Raw genomic sequence first — 14484 nt, 5'->3', positions numbered from 1 at the left:
AAAAAAAAAAAAAAAAAAAAAAAAATAATAATAATAATAATAATAATAATAAAATAAAATAAAAATAAATTTCAGTGTGTCTACTAGAAAATTGTAAATGATGCAGAGGTTCCCCAGCACTGCTCTAAAAAGACAGAAGGAAACCCCTCAAACCACCGACATCAAGGAAGGGGGAGGGACAGTTCTTCATTTGACAATAACCAAGTGTTGGCAAAGAAATTGATTAATGAAAGGGAGAAAAGGGAATTGAGGAAGGAAAAACTTCATTCTCCACGCAGGGGAATGTGAAGGAAGACTACAGGTGCCGGGCACAAGAAGGCTCTCCAAATGGGGGAGCCCTGGGAAGAGGTCTGAGGGGCCCATCAAGCTTCAAAGCTGACGAGAAGGCATGAGGCTGGTGAAAGAAGGGTGATTAGAGACAAATGTGAGGCTTTTCCTGCCCATAGGGTCCTCGCACCTTTGAATGCGGAAGATGATCTGGGCGAACCACATGACCACGCCCCACCCCACCATGCTGCTGATTGGTCCATGCTGGCATAGACACTTGACCCTCCCCCCCCAGCTGGACCAATCAGATCCTCAGTATGTGGGGCTGTGACACGGAACCATTTCCCAGAGCCACTTGATGGGCAGGAGGGATTGTTGACCCCCGTAATAGGGAGTTGGAAATTCGGGCTCAGGAGCAAGTAAGGGATGTAGCTCCCATTGGAACCCAGGACCATCTGGTTCTTTTTTTTTTTTTTTTTTTTTTTTGCGACAGAGTCTTGTTCTGTCGCCCACGCTGGAGTGCAGTGCAGTGGCGCGATCTCGGCTCACTGCAGCCTCCGCCTCCCGGATTTAAGCAATTCTCTCGCCTCAGCCTACGGAATAGCTGGGATTACAGGTGTGCGCCACCACACCTGGCTAATTTTAGTCTTTTTAGTAGAGATGGGGTTTCGCCAAGTTGGCCAGGCTGGTCTTGAACTCCTGACCTTAAGTGATCCGCCCGCCTCAGCCTCCCACAGTGCTGGGATTGTAAGCGTGAGCCTCTGGGCCCGGCCTCCATCTGGTTCTAAACTCACTGCTGTTAAGCATCCCCAGGATGCTGTGAGGAACTCCCAGGCCGTGGGGCATCCTATGGGGAGATTTAGAAAACCGTCCTCCAGAGAGAAGGGAATTAGATGGGGTGCAACTTGGAAGCAAACAGAGCTGGACAGAAAGACGGCCAGAGAGAAACTCCATGTTTCAAGATCTGATATACTTTAAGGGGTAGATATTTATAACATTTGTGTGTTTTCCACCTCCCTCCATTAGAAGGGAGGCTTCAAATTACCAGGGACCTAGGCATCTGGCACAGAGCCGAACACATCAAAGGTACTTGGTAAGTACTTCTTGAAAGTAATGAATGGATGGATGAATGCACAATGTAAAAAAGTTACTTTTCGCTGGGCGTGGTGGCTTACGCCTGTAATCCCAGCACTTTGGGAGGCCAAGGCAGGTGGATCACGAAGTCAGGAGATCGAGACCATCCTGGCTAACACAGTGAAACCCTGCCTCTACTAAAAATACAAAAAATTAGCTGGGCGTGGTGGCTGGCGCCTGTAGTCCCAGCTATTTGGGAAGCTGAGGCAAGAATGGCGTGAACCCAGGAGGCGGAGCTTGCAGTAAGCCCAGATCGCGCCACTGCACTCCAGCCTGGGCCACAGAGCGAGACTCTGTCTCAAAAAAAAAAAAATTTACTTTTCCCGTTCTGTGCTGTGTGTTAACATCTCTGTTTATAATTCTACAAATTCAATACCTACTTTAGGCCTCAGGCAAGGGGGTGTTGTTCTGGGCCCCATTTTTTGGTGTGAAACAGAGTGTTGCTCTTGTTGCCCAGGCCAGAGTGCAGGCACGATCTCGGCTAATCACAGCCTCCGCCTCCCAGGTTCAAGCGATTCTCCTGCCTCAGCCTCCCGAGTAGCTGGGATTACAGGTGCACGCCACCACACCCAGCTAATTTTTTGTATTTTTAGTAGAGATGGGATTTCACCATGTTGGGCAGGCCACCCACCTCAGTCTACCAAAATGCTGGGATTACAGGCAGATTTCAGATTGTTAATGGTATTTTTAAGCTATCATGCCAGCCCTGGACTTCTTATTGGAGAGATAAAGAAACCTCTGTCTGTTAAAGCACTCCTAGCTAATGTGGGAAACTGACCTATTTTGTTAACTGTGGTTATCCAGTGCAGGAACTATATCTGGCATAAAGTTGGTGCTCTTAAATTTTTTCTTTTTTTTTTTGAGACAGGGTCTTGCTCTGTTACCCAGGCTAGAGTGTAGTGGTGCAATCATAGCTCACTGCAGCCTCCATCCCCTGGGCTCAATGATCCTTCGACCTTAGCCTCCCAAGTAGGTGGGACTACAAGTGCGCACTATGACGCCTGGCTAATTTAAAAATGTTTTGTTAGCCAGGCGCGGTGGCTCACACCTGTAATCCCAACACTTTGGGAGGCTGAGGCAGGTGGATCACCTGAGGTCATTAGTTCCAGACCAGCCTGAACAACATGGCGAAACGCCGTCTCTACTAAAAATACAAAAATGAGCCGGGTGTGGTGGCGGGCGCCTGTAGTCCCAGCTCCTTGGGAGGCTGAGTCAGGAGCATCACTTAAACCTGGGAGGCAGCGGTTGTAGTGAGCCGAGATTGCACCACTGCACTCCAACCTGGGCGACAGAGCGAGACACCATCTCAAAAAAAAAAAAACATTTTTTTTTTTTTTTTTGTGAGTCAAGGGGTCTCACTATGTTTCACAGGCTGGTCTTGAACTCCTGGTCTTAAGTGATCCTCTCACCCTGGCCTCACGAAGCTTTAGGATTACAGGTGTGAGCCACTGCAACGGGCATTAGAAATTTTTTAAGCCAGGCATGGTGGCTCACGCCTCTAATCTCGTAACTTCAGGAGGCTGAGGCAGGCAGATCACCTCAATGTCAGGAGTTCAAGACCAGCCTGACCAACATGGTGAAACCTCGTCTCTACCAAAAATACAAAAATTAGCCAGTCATAGTAGTGCATGCCTGTAATCTTAGCTACTCAGGAGGCTGAGGTGGGAGAATTGCTTGAACCCAGGGGACGGGGAGGTTGCAGTGAGCTGAGATCGAACTACTACACTCCAGCCTGGGTGACAGAGTGAGACCCTGTCTCCAAACAAACAAACAAAAACAGAAATCAGATCGTACCCTTCCTTACATAAAGTCTTCACTCCCCAAGGCTTCTCACTGCCCTTAGTGTCAAGTCCAGCCCTGACCTTGGCCTCATGCCCAGAATCCTCCCCTCATCTACTCTCTCACCTCAGCTCCTTGCCCTTCACCCACACTGGCCTTCTTGCTGTTCCTCCAGTAAACCAACACCACACCTTCCTCAGGCCCTTTGCACACCCTGTTTCCTCCACCTGAAGGCTTTGCTTCCGGAAGTCCACCTGGCTAGCTCTTTCACCTCCTGCAGGGCTCTGCACAAATGTCACCTCCTCCGAGAAGCCTGCCCTGAACACCCTGGTGAAAGTATCCCAGCCCAGCCACCCTCTAGTTCACCATCACTTTCTGAAAAGATCTTGATTTTTCTGTTTGCATGTTTATTGTTCATTTCCCACCTCTAGACCTAGGAATCGGGTCTATTTGTTCACTGCCCGGTGTAGAGTAGAGGAGAAGAAAAGTGCACACGGAAGGACTAAGTAAATGCAGGACAGGGAGAGAGTTACTGTGCTCAGCCTTGTTGGAATCGTGGGCTGCACTTTGGGGCCTCAACTCAACTTTTTTTGTTTTGTTTTCTTTTTGAGACGGAGTCTCTCTCTGTTGCCCAGGCTGGAATGCAGTGGCGCAATCTCGGCTCACTGCGACCTCCGCCTCCTGCATTCAAGTGATCCTCCTGCCTCAGCCTCCCAAGCTGCTGAGATTATAGGCGCTCACCACCACGCCCGACTAATTTTTGTATTTTAAGTACAGACAAGGTTTCTCCATGTTGGCCAGGCTGTTCTCGAACTCCTGACCTCAAATGATCTTCCTGTCTTGGCCTCCCAAAGTGCTGGGATTACAGGTGCCTGTCCCCACACCCAGCCTAATTTTTTTTTTTTTCTCGAGACGGAGTCTCGCTCTGTCGCCCAGGCTGGAGTGCAGTGGCACGATCTCGGCTCACTGCAAGCTCCACCTCCCGGGTTCACGCCATTCTCCTGCCTCAGCCTCCCAAGTAGCTGGGACTACAGGCACCCGCCACCATGCCCGGCTAGTTTTTTGTATTTTTTTTTTTTTAGTAGAGACGGGGTTTCATAGTGTTAGCCAGGACGGTCTCAATCTCCTGACCTTGTGATCCGCCCGCCTCCCAAAGTGCTGGGATTACAGGCGTGAGCCACCGCGCCCAGCCATAATTTTTGTATTTTAAGTAGAGACGGGGTTTCACTATGTTGGCCAGGTGGTCTCCAACTCCTGACCTCAGGTGATCTGCCCACCTCCGTCTCCCAAAGTGCTGAGATTATAGGCGTAAGCTACCGAACCTGGCCTCTGAATTTAACTTCATCCCTATGATCTGGGAAAGGGATGTAAAAAGATAAGAAACACAATCCAAGCATTGATTCCAGTGAGTTCAGGTCTAATGATAATGATAATATCAGCAAACACCGATAGTGCACCAGGCACTGTTCTAAATAAATAAATAAATGTTCTGAATGGATTAACTAGTTTAATTCCCTTTTTTTTTTTTTGAGATGGAGTCTCACTCTGTTGCCAGGCTGGAGTACAGTGGCATGATCTCAGCTCACTGCAACCTCCAACTCCCGGGTTCAAGCTATTCTCCTGCCTCAGCCTCCTGAGCAGCTGGGACTACAGGCGCGTGCCACCACGCCTAGCTAATTTTTGTATTTTTAGTAGAGACGGGGTTTCACCATGTTGACCAGGATGGTCTAGATCTCCTGACCTCGTGATCCACCTGCCTTGGCCTCTGAAAGTGCTGGGATTACAGGCGTGAGCCACCGCACCCGGCTTGCTAGTATAATTCTTGTAACGACCTTATGAGCATTACAGTTGGGATACTCTTGTTATCCTCATTTTACAGAGGAGGAAACAGAGGTTCAGAGAGGCTGAGTAACTTGCCCAAGGTCACAAAGCCAAGAAGGGGAAGAGCAAAGATTTGAGCCCTGTCAGTCTCACCCCAGAATCCAGAACTACTGCATCCCAGAAAATATCCCAAGGAACCTATTCCTGGGAGGAGGAGTCCCCTTCCACCCTGGGTGACCTCCACCCCCCAAGCTGACCCACCCAGGGCTGACCTCTGGGACTGAAGGAATGAACCTGGACCCCTTGCCAACTCTGAGCATCCTCAGGTCCCCAGTGGCCCCACCCCCACCCCCGGCCCGAGTCTGCGCTGACCCTGCCTTGAGCTGAGTGAGCGCTTCCTCTACGCGGGGCTGGTTGTAGCGCACCATGTAGCTGTGCATGTCGGGATAGTTGCTGCGGATGTTCTTCTCCGTGGACCCGTTGGGCACGGTCCCAAACTTCAGGGGCGGGTACTGCTCCTGGGGCCTCTGGAACTGGGGCAGAATGGGGAGTGATTAGGGCACCCTCCGCAGGGACATCCCTAACACAAAGCCCCCATTCTGAGAGACACCCGCTATCTGGCAGACACCCCGGTCCCAGAAGTATTCCGTATTTCTCAGCACTTGCTCACTACCTTAGGAAATGCTTTTTCACTCCCACCCAGCACACACAGTTGCAGACACGTAATCCAAAAGTTCATGAGAAGCCTCCCTGAGGCCCCTGATGTGCCAGGCGTTAAGCCTTCACTTACTGAATCGCGGGAGGTCCCGGGGCCAGAGACTGGCATGGCAGGAGCTGGGGCCTGTTGCTATTTACCAATCCGTTCAGAAATAGTTCACTATTTATTTATTTATTTACTTATTTATTTATTTATTTATTTATTTTTGAGACGGAGTCTCGCTCTGTCGCCCAGGCTGGAGTGCAGTGGCGCGATCTCGGCTCACTGTAAGCTCCGCCTCCCAGGTTCATGCCATTCTCCTGCCTCAGCCTCCCGAGTAGCTGGGACTACAGGTGCCCACCACCTCGCCCTGCTAATTTTTTGTATTTTTTAGTAGAGACGGGGTTTCACCGTGTTAGCCAGGATGGTCTCGATCTCCTGACCTCATGATCCGCCCGCCTCGGCCTCCCAAACTGCTGGGATTACAGGCGTTAGCCACCGCGCCGGGCCTCACTTTTTTTTTTTTTTTTTTTAAACGGAGTCTCGCTTTTGTTGCCAGGCTGGAGTGCAATGGGCAATCTTGGCTCACTGCAACCTCCACCTCCCAGGTTCAAGCGATTCTCCTGCCTCAGCCTCCCGAGTAGCTGGGATTACAGGTGCCCGCCACCATGCCCAGCTAATTTTGTATTTTTAGTAGAGATGGGTTTCTCCCTGTTAGCCAGGCTGGTCTCAAACTCCCGACCTCAGGGGATCCGCCCGCCTTGGCCTCTCAAAGTGCTGGGATTACAGGTATGAGCCACCGCGCCCAGCCAACTAAAACAAGTTTTGCAAAACCAAACTTACTACATAAGATGCAGTCAACTATTCTATTCTATTCTACACCATTCCATTAAAAACTGCTTATTGCAACCCATCAAACTGATTTCTCAAGCCTCCAATAGGTCATGTCACCCAGCTGGTTAATCACTTTAGTCTCAAAGTGTGCTCTGCAAACCACCAGTCCCTCAACAAATGGTGATTGCAGTGAGGTGTGTACAGGAATGGAGGGAGTGAGCATTTAGAACGATTTGACAGGATCGTTACTTGTCTGTTGAATCTAATAAATAAAAATATGAGTTTGGCTCTTTTTTTGAGGTAGAGTCTCACTGTGTCACCCAGGTTAGAGTGCAGTGGTGTAATCATGGCTCATTGCAACCTCCACCTCCCCGGTTCAAGCGATTCTCCCCCCTTAGCCTCCTGAGTAGCTGGGACTACAGGCACCCACCACACCTGGCTAATTTTTGTATTTTTAGTAGAGACAAGGTTTCACTATGTTGGCCAGGCTGGTCTCAAACTCCTGACCTCAGGTGATCCACCCACCTCGGCCTCCCAAAGTGCTGGGATTACAGGCGTGAGCCACGGTGCCTGGCCAGGTTTGACTTTTGTCTGTCTTGGTTTTAGACCTTATTTTACTTTTCTAATAATTCATTTCCGTTGAATTTTACAAAAGCATTGTCTGCAATAGACTAGAAGTTTCTTTCTTTCTTTTTTTATTTTTGTTTTTGAGAGGAAGTCTCACTCTGTGGCCCTGGCTGCAGTGCAGTGGTGCGATCTCCGCTCACTGCAAGCTCCGCCTCCTGGATTCACGCCATTCTCCTGCCTCAGCCTCCAGAGTAGCTGGGACTACAGGTGCCCGCCACCACGCCCGGGTAATTTTCTGTACTTTTAGAAAAGACGGGGTTTCACGTGTTAGCCAGGATGGTCTCGATCTCCTGACCTCGTGATCTGCCCACCTCGGCCTCCCAAAGTGTTGGGATTACAGGCGTGAGCCACCGCGCCCGGCCTTAGGAGTTTCAAAAATTAATCCTTCCTCACAGTTTGACAGAAGCACTGGTTCTAGAATATCCCATTTGGCACAACTGCCCCTAGAACATTCAAGGACACCCTCTTCCCTAGGAATATTTAAAATGGCGCATCGTGAACCGTGTTCTTTCTCCATCCACAACATTCCATTCTACCATTCTGAAATTCAGAGACCCCCTTCCCGCCCTCCCCCCACTCCCTCCCCCGCAAGAATCCCCTCTAATCTACCACATGCCAAGCTCTGTGACCTCCAGCCCCAGCCCATCCCTGGACCCACACACACCTTGCGGTCACTGAGCCCGGACACGGTATCCACGTACTCCTCCTGGATCATGAAGGCGGCCAGGTTGGCTGTGTAGCTGGCGAGGAAGATGACGGCGAAGAAGGCCCACACCAGCACCATGATTTTGCTGGTGGTTCCCCGGGGGTTCTCCACGGGCACTGAATTATTGAACACCAGGGCCCAAAGCAGCCAGATGGATTTCCCAATGGTGAAGGTTGAGCCGCCAGGGCCTGCAGGGGGCCAGGACGTGGACATGGACCCCAAATCCCTTCTCAATAAGGGAGCAAAAGGAAGAACTACAATTCCCAGTGGCCCTCAAGGCATCTGGCGCCCTAGCTTGACCCCCCCCAGGGGCTGCTGGGAAATGTAGTTCTCTCTCTCTGTGGTTCGGGAGCTCCGAGGCCGGGGGATGGAGGAAGGGGGACTCACGCTTGCCCGTGGCCAGGCTGCGGTTGTAGCCAACAGGACTGAGGTACTCGAAGATGAAAACAGTGACGGCGACCACAGTGAGGCACATGACGAACATCATCACCCACACGGCAGGGCTGTAGGGCTCTGGGGACAAGGGAGTGTGTGGTCATGGCTCAGCCAAGCAAAAGACTAGGGAATGAGGCTGGGGCGGTGCCTCCCGCCTGTACTCCCAGAACTTTGGGAGGCTGAGGAAGGAGGATCACTTGATGCCTGGTGTTCAAGACCAGCCTGGCCAACATAGTGAGACCCTGTCTCTACAAAAACAAAACAAAACAAAAAAACACCTAGGGTACTACCTGAAGGTGAACAAGGTGCAGCCCAGATCTGACCCCATCCTATTCTGGCCCTTTCTCTGTTTCTCCATCTCTGAGATAGTCTTATGGCTCACCCAGACCCCTAAGAGGCAGCCATTCTCAAAGAGAGCCATCGCAGGCATGTCTGTGGTTTCAGCCACAAATAGAAACTGTCTCCTAAATGTTTCCTGAGTCACAGGCCCAAGCCTCCACCTACCCCAGCCATCCCCCCAGGCCATTAATCATGTCCCATGCTGAGCCCAGACTAGCTCCCATGCTCCCCATGATGGGAGCCCCACCATCCACCCAGTCACAGGCCCAAACCCCATGTGCCATCCTCCCTCCCTCTCCCTCGCTGGCCACAGCCTGTCAGTCTCCAACCCCACGCTCCTGCCCCTGATGCTACTTGGGCCTCTCTTTTCCATTCTCATGGCCAACAGGGCTCAGGCCTCATCTCCCACCAACCATTTCCCCAGCGTCCTGAGCTCCTGTCTGTCTCCTACAGCCTATCCCCCACACAGCACAGAGACGACCTGGCCCCTCCCCTGCTTACAGCCCTCCCCGGGCTTCCTAGCACCCCCAGGACAAAGTCCCTGCCACTCAGCCTTGTCACACTCTCCTCCCTGGCCTAATCACTCTGTCAATCACCCATGCTTTAACTACTCAGAACTCACAGGTGGCTGGGTGTGGTGGTTCACACCTGTAATCCCAGCACTTTGGGAGGCTGAGGTGGGAGCATCACCTAAGGTCAGGAGTTGAAGACCAGCCTGGCCAACATAGTGAAACCCCATCTCTACTAAAAATACAAAATTAGCTGGGCATCGTGGTGGATGCCTGTAGTCCCAGCTATTCAGGAGGCTGAAGCAGGAGAATTGCTTGAACCCAGGAGGTGGAGATTGCAGTGAGCTGAAATCGTGCCATTGCACTCCAGCCTGGGTGACAGAGCAAGACTCTGTCTCAAAAAAAAAAAAAAAAAAAAAAAAGAACTCGCAGGTGCCTGAACCAGCGACACCCTCTCTTACTTGTCTCCTAGGTGCCCCTGCTAGAGGTAACACCCTGCGCTGTCCTAGACAACCTCCCATTCACGGGTCCCCTCCTCACATTCGATAACCGTGTGTCACCCCTGGAGCTCACCAGCAATAAACCCAAATCACCATTTCATTGAGATTAGGACCAGGTGATTCAACTTCCCAGGGCCAAGTGTGAGCTGCCAGGACTGCCCCCGTCACAGCAAGGTCAGCACCCTGGACTGTCACTGCGGCAGCTGGGGACACGCCTGTCACCTCTGCTGGGCAACTTGGTGGGGGCATAAATAGGACCTTGTCACTCCCCTGCAGTGTGCTGCCTGCAAACAGGGGCCCCACGTGGTGCTTCTCAGTGTGCCCTGCAGAGACCTTGGTGCAAAGAGGAGGCCACAGGAGACACCGTTGGGAAAAATAAACAGAAAACAAAATACAAAGGAAGGGATGGCTCTTCTTCCAGCCCCTCCCCTCTCCCAGGAGCTTTGCTCACACTTCAGAGAGCAAGTGGAAACTGACAAGCACTGTTGCCCTTGGCGGAGGCACGCTTCTCTGGCTCAGCAATGGGCCATCTACCCTACCCATCCCAAAGCCACCAGCCCATCTGGTGGGCAGCTCCCTAACCACACCCTGCGTCTGTCTGTTGTCGCCTTCCTATTGCACACCCCCACTCTGTCTCTGGCATGAGCCTTGCAGTAGCATCTCCACCAGCCACTTGCTTCCACAAACTGGGATTTTTTTCTTTTTTCTTTTTTTGAGATAAGAGTCTGGCTCTGACATCCAGGCTGGAGTGCAGTGGTGCCATCTTGGCTCACTGCAACCTCTGCCTCCTGGGTTCAAGTCTTCCTTACACCTCAGCCTCCAGAGTGGCTGGGATTACACAGAGCTGGATATTTTAAAAACCTAAATCTCATTATATATCCCCACACCATCTCTGTAGTTAAAACCCTTGTCCAGGTTCAGTGGCTCACGCCTGTAATCCCAGCATTTTGGGAGGCTGAGGTGGGCGGATCACCTGAGGTCAGGAGTTTGAGACTAACCTGGCCACCATGGTGAAACCCCGTCTCTACTAAAAATACAAAAATTGGCCAGGCATGGGGGTGCTTGCCTGTAATCCCAGTTACTTGGGAGGCTGAGGCAGGAGAATCGCTTAAACCCAGGAGGGAGGTTGAGGTTGCAATGAGCCGAGATTATGCCACTGCAACGGCATTCCAGCCTGGGCGACAGAGTGAGACTCTGTCTCAAAAAAAAAAAAAAAGAGAGAGAGAGAGAAGTTTATCTTCTGTCTCCTTCACAAGGCTGAGAGATGCTAGCGGACAGGGATTTGTGTCTTCCTCCTTTGCCACTGTGTTCCCAGTGTGGAGCCCACCGCCTGGCACATAGTAGGTGCTCAGTAAACAGTGATGGTGACTTAAGTGCTTACAAGGTATTGGTACCATGCTAATTTGTTCTCTTCGTCTTATACCTAGGTACAGCAAAACACTTGGGTTTTGTGGGGCCTGAAGCTTGCACAATTTGGAGGGCTGTCTTTGAGAAAAAATAATTCAACCTTATGGATATAAACCAGGTGCAGCGTTTGGAAGCTGCAGTGCAAGAGACAGCTCCTGAGTTCAAGCTTCTTTAGCCTCTTGACAAAATGTCTTCTGGGTAGGGAAATTATTTCTTCCATCTTGTAGATTAGGAAACTGAGGCTCAGAAATGATGTCACTTCACCGAAGTTGCATTGGGGGTTCAGTATCCATGATACCGGGAACCCAGGTTTTCTGATCCCAGGGCCCACACGGTTGGGGGCAGCTACTTTGCCTAGGGCTGGCTCCTTGTCCCAGGGCCCCAGCTTACCGAGGAAGGCCGAGGGGGACACCGTGCCATTGCTGCGCGCCACCATGACGCTGATGCCGGTCTCCACGAAGGGGACGGAGAAGTCCACAATCTCGGAGCGCTCCTCATTGATGGTAAGGGAGCCGATGGCCATGTCTGCGCGCTGGTAGAACACCTGGGGTGGGGGCGATGAGGAGTGGGCGAGGGAACCTGGCTCAAGCGGACAGACTGACACAGACGGCGGGCAGAGACGGGCCCCGGGAGCAGATCAGTGACAGGGTGAGGGAAAGGGCTAAAAGGGATTGCGGGGTGGGTGAGGAGGGAGGGGGACGCAGAGTGGGGAAAGGAAGGGCGGAGGTGAGAGATGGGGAAAAAGATTGGGAATTGGTAGCCCGCGTCCTAGCCCGCTGCTCCCAGAAAGTCCTCAAGGCCTTGGTCCACATCTTCCCGGCCCCACCCTCTTCTCCTAGGAGTCCCACCTTCCTAGCCCCGCCTCCTCTGCCCCAAAGTCCCTCCTCCAAGCCCCGCCCCTGACACCTCCTGATCCCGCCCCTTGTTCCAAGGCCTGTCCTTCCCGCGGCCCCGCCCCAGGCCCCTAATCAGGTGTTTCCTCCATTTGGCCGCGCCCCTACCCCAGGGTGCCCGCCTCTTGTTTTAAATTTTTTTTTTGAGACGGCATCTCGCTTTGTGCCCAGGCTGGAGTGCAGTGGCGCGATCTCCGCCTCCCAGGTTCAAGCAATTCTCCTGCCTCAGCCTCCCGAGTAGCTGGGATTACAGGCGCCTGCCCCCACGCATGGCTTATTTTTTGTATTTTAGTAGAGACGGGGTTTCACTGTGTTGCCCAAGCTGGCCTCGAACCCCTGAGCTCAGGCAATTGGCCCGCCTCGACTTCCCAAAGTGCCGGGATTACAGGTGTGAGCCTCCGCGCCGGGCGGTGCCCACCTCTTCACTCCGTCCTGAAGATTCCCTGCCTCCCGTCCACCCCCTCACCTCCCCGATCATGCCGTTCCAGACGCCATCGATCTTCTTTCCGTGCTTGCCGTTGGTGACCAGGTAGAGGTCGTAGCTGAAGCCGATGGTGTGCGCCAGCCGCTTCAGAATGTCGATGCAGAAACCCTTGCAGCAGCGCTTTTCCGGGCGGGGGGCATCCGGTGGAGGGCTGCGGGCAGTGACCAGGCTTGGGGAGTTTGGGGACCCCCTCCTTAGATTCTCCCATGAAGAGAGGATATGGAGGAAGGGACAGGCAGCAGCTAAAACTATGGTTAGCGCTTTCAGGGGGAAACTGAGGCTCAAAGAATTCTGAGGTTTGCCCAAGGTCACCAAGCTGGAGGGCTTTGTGGGTCCTGGGTCCCAAGGGAGGAGGTGGCTGGGGGCCCGGACTACTGGGCTTCAAGGGAGGAGGGTTTTGGAGCCGGAACTGCTGGATCCCGAGCTGTCACCTGTGGGTTCGGTTGAGCTGGCTCCGGCAGGGGACGGAGTCTCGGATGCAGGTGCCACTGATGGGGTCTGCAGGCTCCACGATGACAAACGGCCTCTCCTCCAGCGTGGCCACCGTGAGATGCTGCGTGTCGTCCACTGGCTGCAGGAAGCGACCATAGCGGGACCACAGCGGGTACTTGAGGCGGAGTGTCTGCTGCTCCCAGCTGCCCACCTTGGCCAAAGGGAAGGAGAGTCAGGCTTCCTGGTATATCCTGGCCATCATGATCCTCTTCCTCAGACCTAGGTGTGGGGGCAGCAGCTTCCTCCAAGATCCAGGAGCCCCTCCCACCTTCAGATCCCAGGACCCAGGAGTCCAGGCTCCCTGTCTCCTCCTCCCTCTTAGTCCAGGACCTCAGAACCCCCTCTGCCGGGATGCAGATGTCCAGGCCCTCTGCCATGCCCGAGGTCTGGGCTGTGACTCACCACCTCCCACGTCCTGTCTCTGGTGAGGGAGATGACCACCAGGGAGGGGTTTACTAGGAAGCCATCCTCATTGAAGGAGTAATCCCGGTTATCCCACGTGATGTTCATGAAGTACCTGCCCAGGAGGAGGGAAAGGAGACGTGCTGGGACCTGGGCTGGACCTTGGCAGCTGAAGGCAGAGAAAATCCCTTTCTACCCATCAGCCCAGCCCGGAGCTGGAATCTCTCCTCTTTCACCCCCAAGGGCTCAGAAACGCGAATATACCCCTTCCCTGCTCAGCACCCTCCCTTTGGCTGCCCATTGACCCCAGGATAAGGTTCCAGACTCTCAGCTTGGAGTTGAGGCCCTAGAGTCCCCTTTTGTTCTTTCTTTCTTTTTTATTTTTTTTAAAATTATTATTATTTTTTTTGAGACGGCGTCTCGCTTTGTCGCCCAGGCTGGAGTGCAGTGGCCGGATCTCAGCTCACTGCAAGCTCCGCCCCCCGAGTTCACGCCATTCTCCTGCCTCAGCCTCCCGAGTAGCTGGGACTACAGGCGCCCGCCACCTCGCCCGGCTAGTTTTTTGTATTTTTTTTTTTTTTTGTGTTTTTTTTTTTTTTTTTTTTTTCCTTTTTGTGGAGAACGGGGTCTCACTATATTACCCAGGCAGGTCTCGAACTCCTGGGCTCAAGCTATCCTCCCGCCTCTGCCTCCCTGAGAGCTGGGATTACAGGCGTGAGCCACCGCGCCCGGCCAGTTTTTTGTATTTTTTAGTAGAGATGGGGTTCCACCGTGTTAGCCAGGATGGTCTCGATCTCCTGACCTCGTGATCCGCCCGCCTCAGCCTCCCAAAGTGCTGGGATTACAGGCTTGAGCCACCGCGCCCGGCCCTTTCTTTCTTTTTTAAAGCAGAGATGGGATTTGACTATTTTTCCCAGTTTTTTTTTTTTTTTTTGAGACGGAGTCTCGCTCTGTCGCCCAGGCTGGAGTGCAGTGGCCGGATCTCAGCTCACTGCAAGCTCCGCCTCCCGGGTTTACGCCATTCTCCGGCCTCAGCCTCCCGAGTAGCTGGGACTACAGGCGCCCGCCACCTCGCCCGGCTAGTTTTTTGTATTTTTTAGTAGAGACGGGGTTTCACCATGTTAGCCAGGATGGTCTCGATCTCCTGACCTTGTGATC

The 14484-nt window shown here is 52.7% G+C and overlaps 1 protein-coding gene across 1 annotated transcript in view; it reads right to left on the bottom strand.

The window, feature by feature from the left end:
• The window catches only part of GRIN2D (glutamate ionotropic receptor NMDA type subunit 2D), a 58836-nt gene that overhangs the window by 24200 nt on the left and 20152 nt on the right, over nt 1-14484 (bottom strand). Inside the window, exons 4-10 of the mRNA XM_025367807.1 lie at nt 13327-13441; nt 12864-13075; nt 12415-12583; nt 11446-11599; nt 8253-8378; nt 7824-8053; nt 5374-5534 (exon numbers count right to left, since the gene is read on the bottom strand). Coding sequence (XP_025223592.1) covers nt 5374-5534; nt 7824-8053; nt 8253-8378; nt 11446-11599; nt 12415-12583; nt 12864-13075; nt 13327-13441 — 1167 coding nt within the window. The remainder of the gene's footprint in view (nt 1-5373; nt 5535-7823; nt 8054-8252; nt 8379-11445; nt 11600-12414; nt 12584-12863; nt 13076-13326; nt 13442-14484) is intronic.

Source organism: Theropithecus gelada, chromosome 19 (genome assembly GCF_003255815.1).
Source record: "Theropithecus gelada isolate Dixy chromosome 19, Tgel_1.0, whole genome shotgun sequence".
Lineage (NCBI taxonomy): Eukaryota > Metazoa > Chordata > Mammalia > Primates > Cercopithecidae > Theropithecus > Theropithecus gelada.
This window is presented reverse-complemented; position numbering and strand designations above follow the sequence as displayed.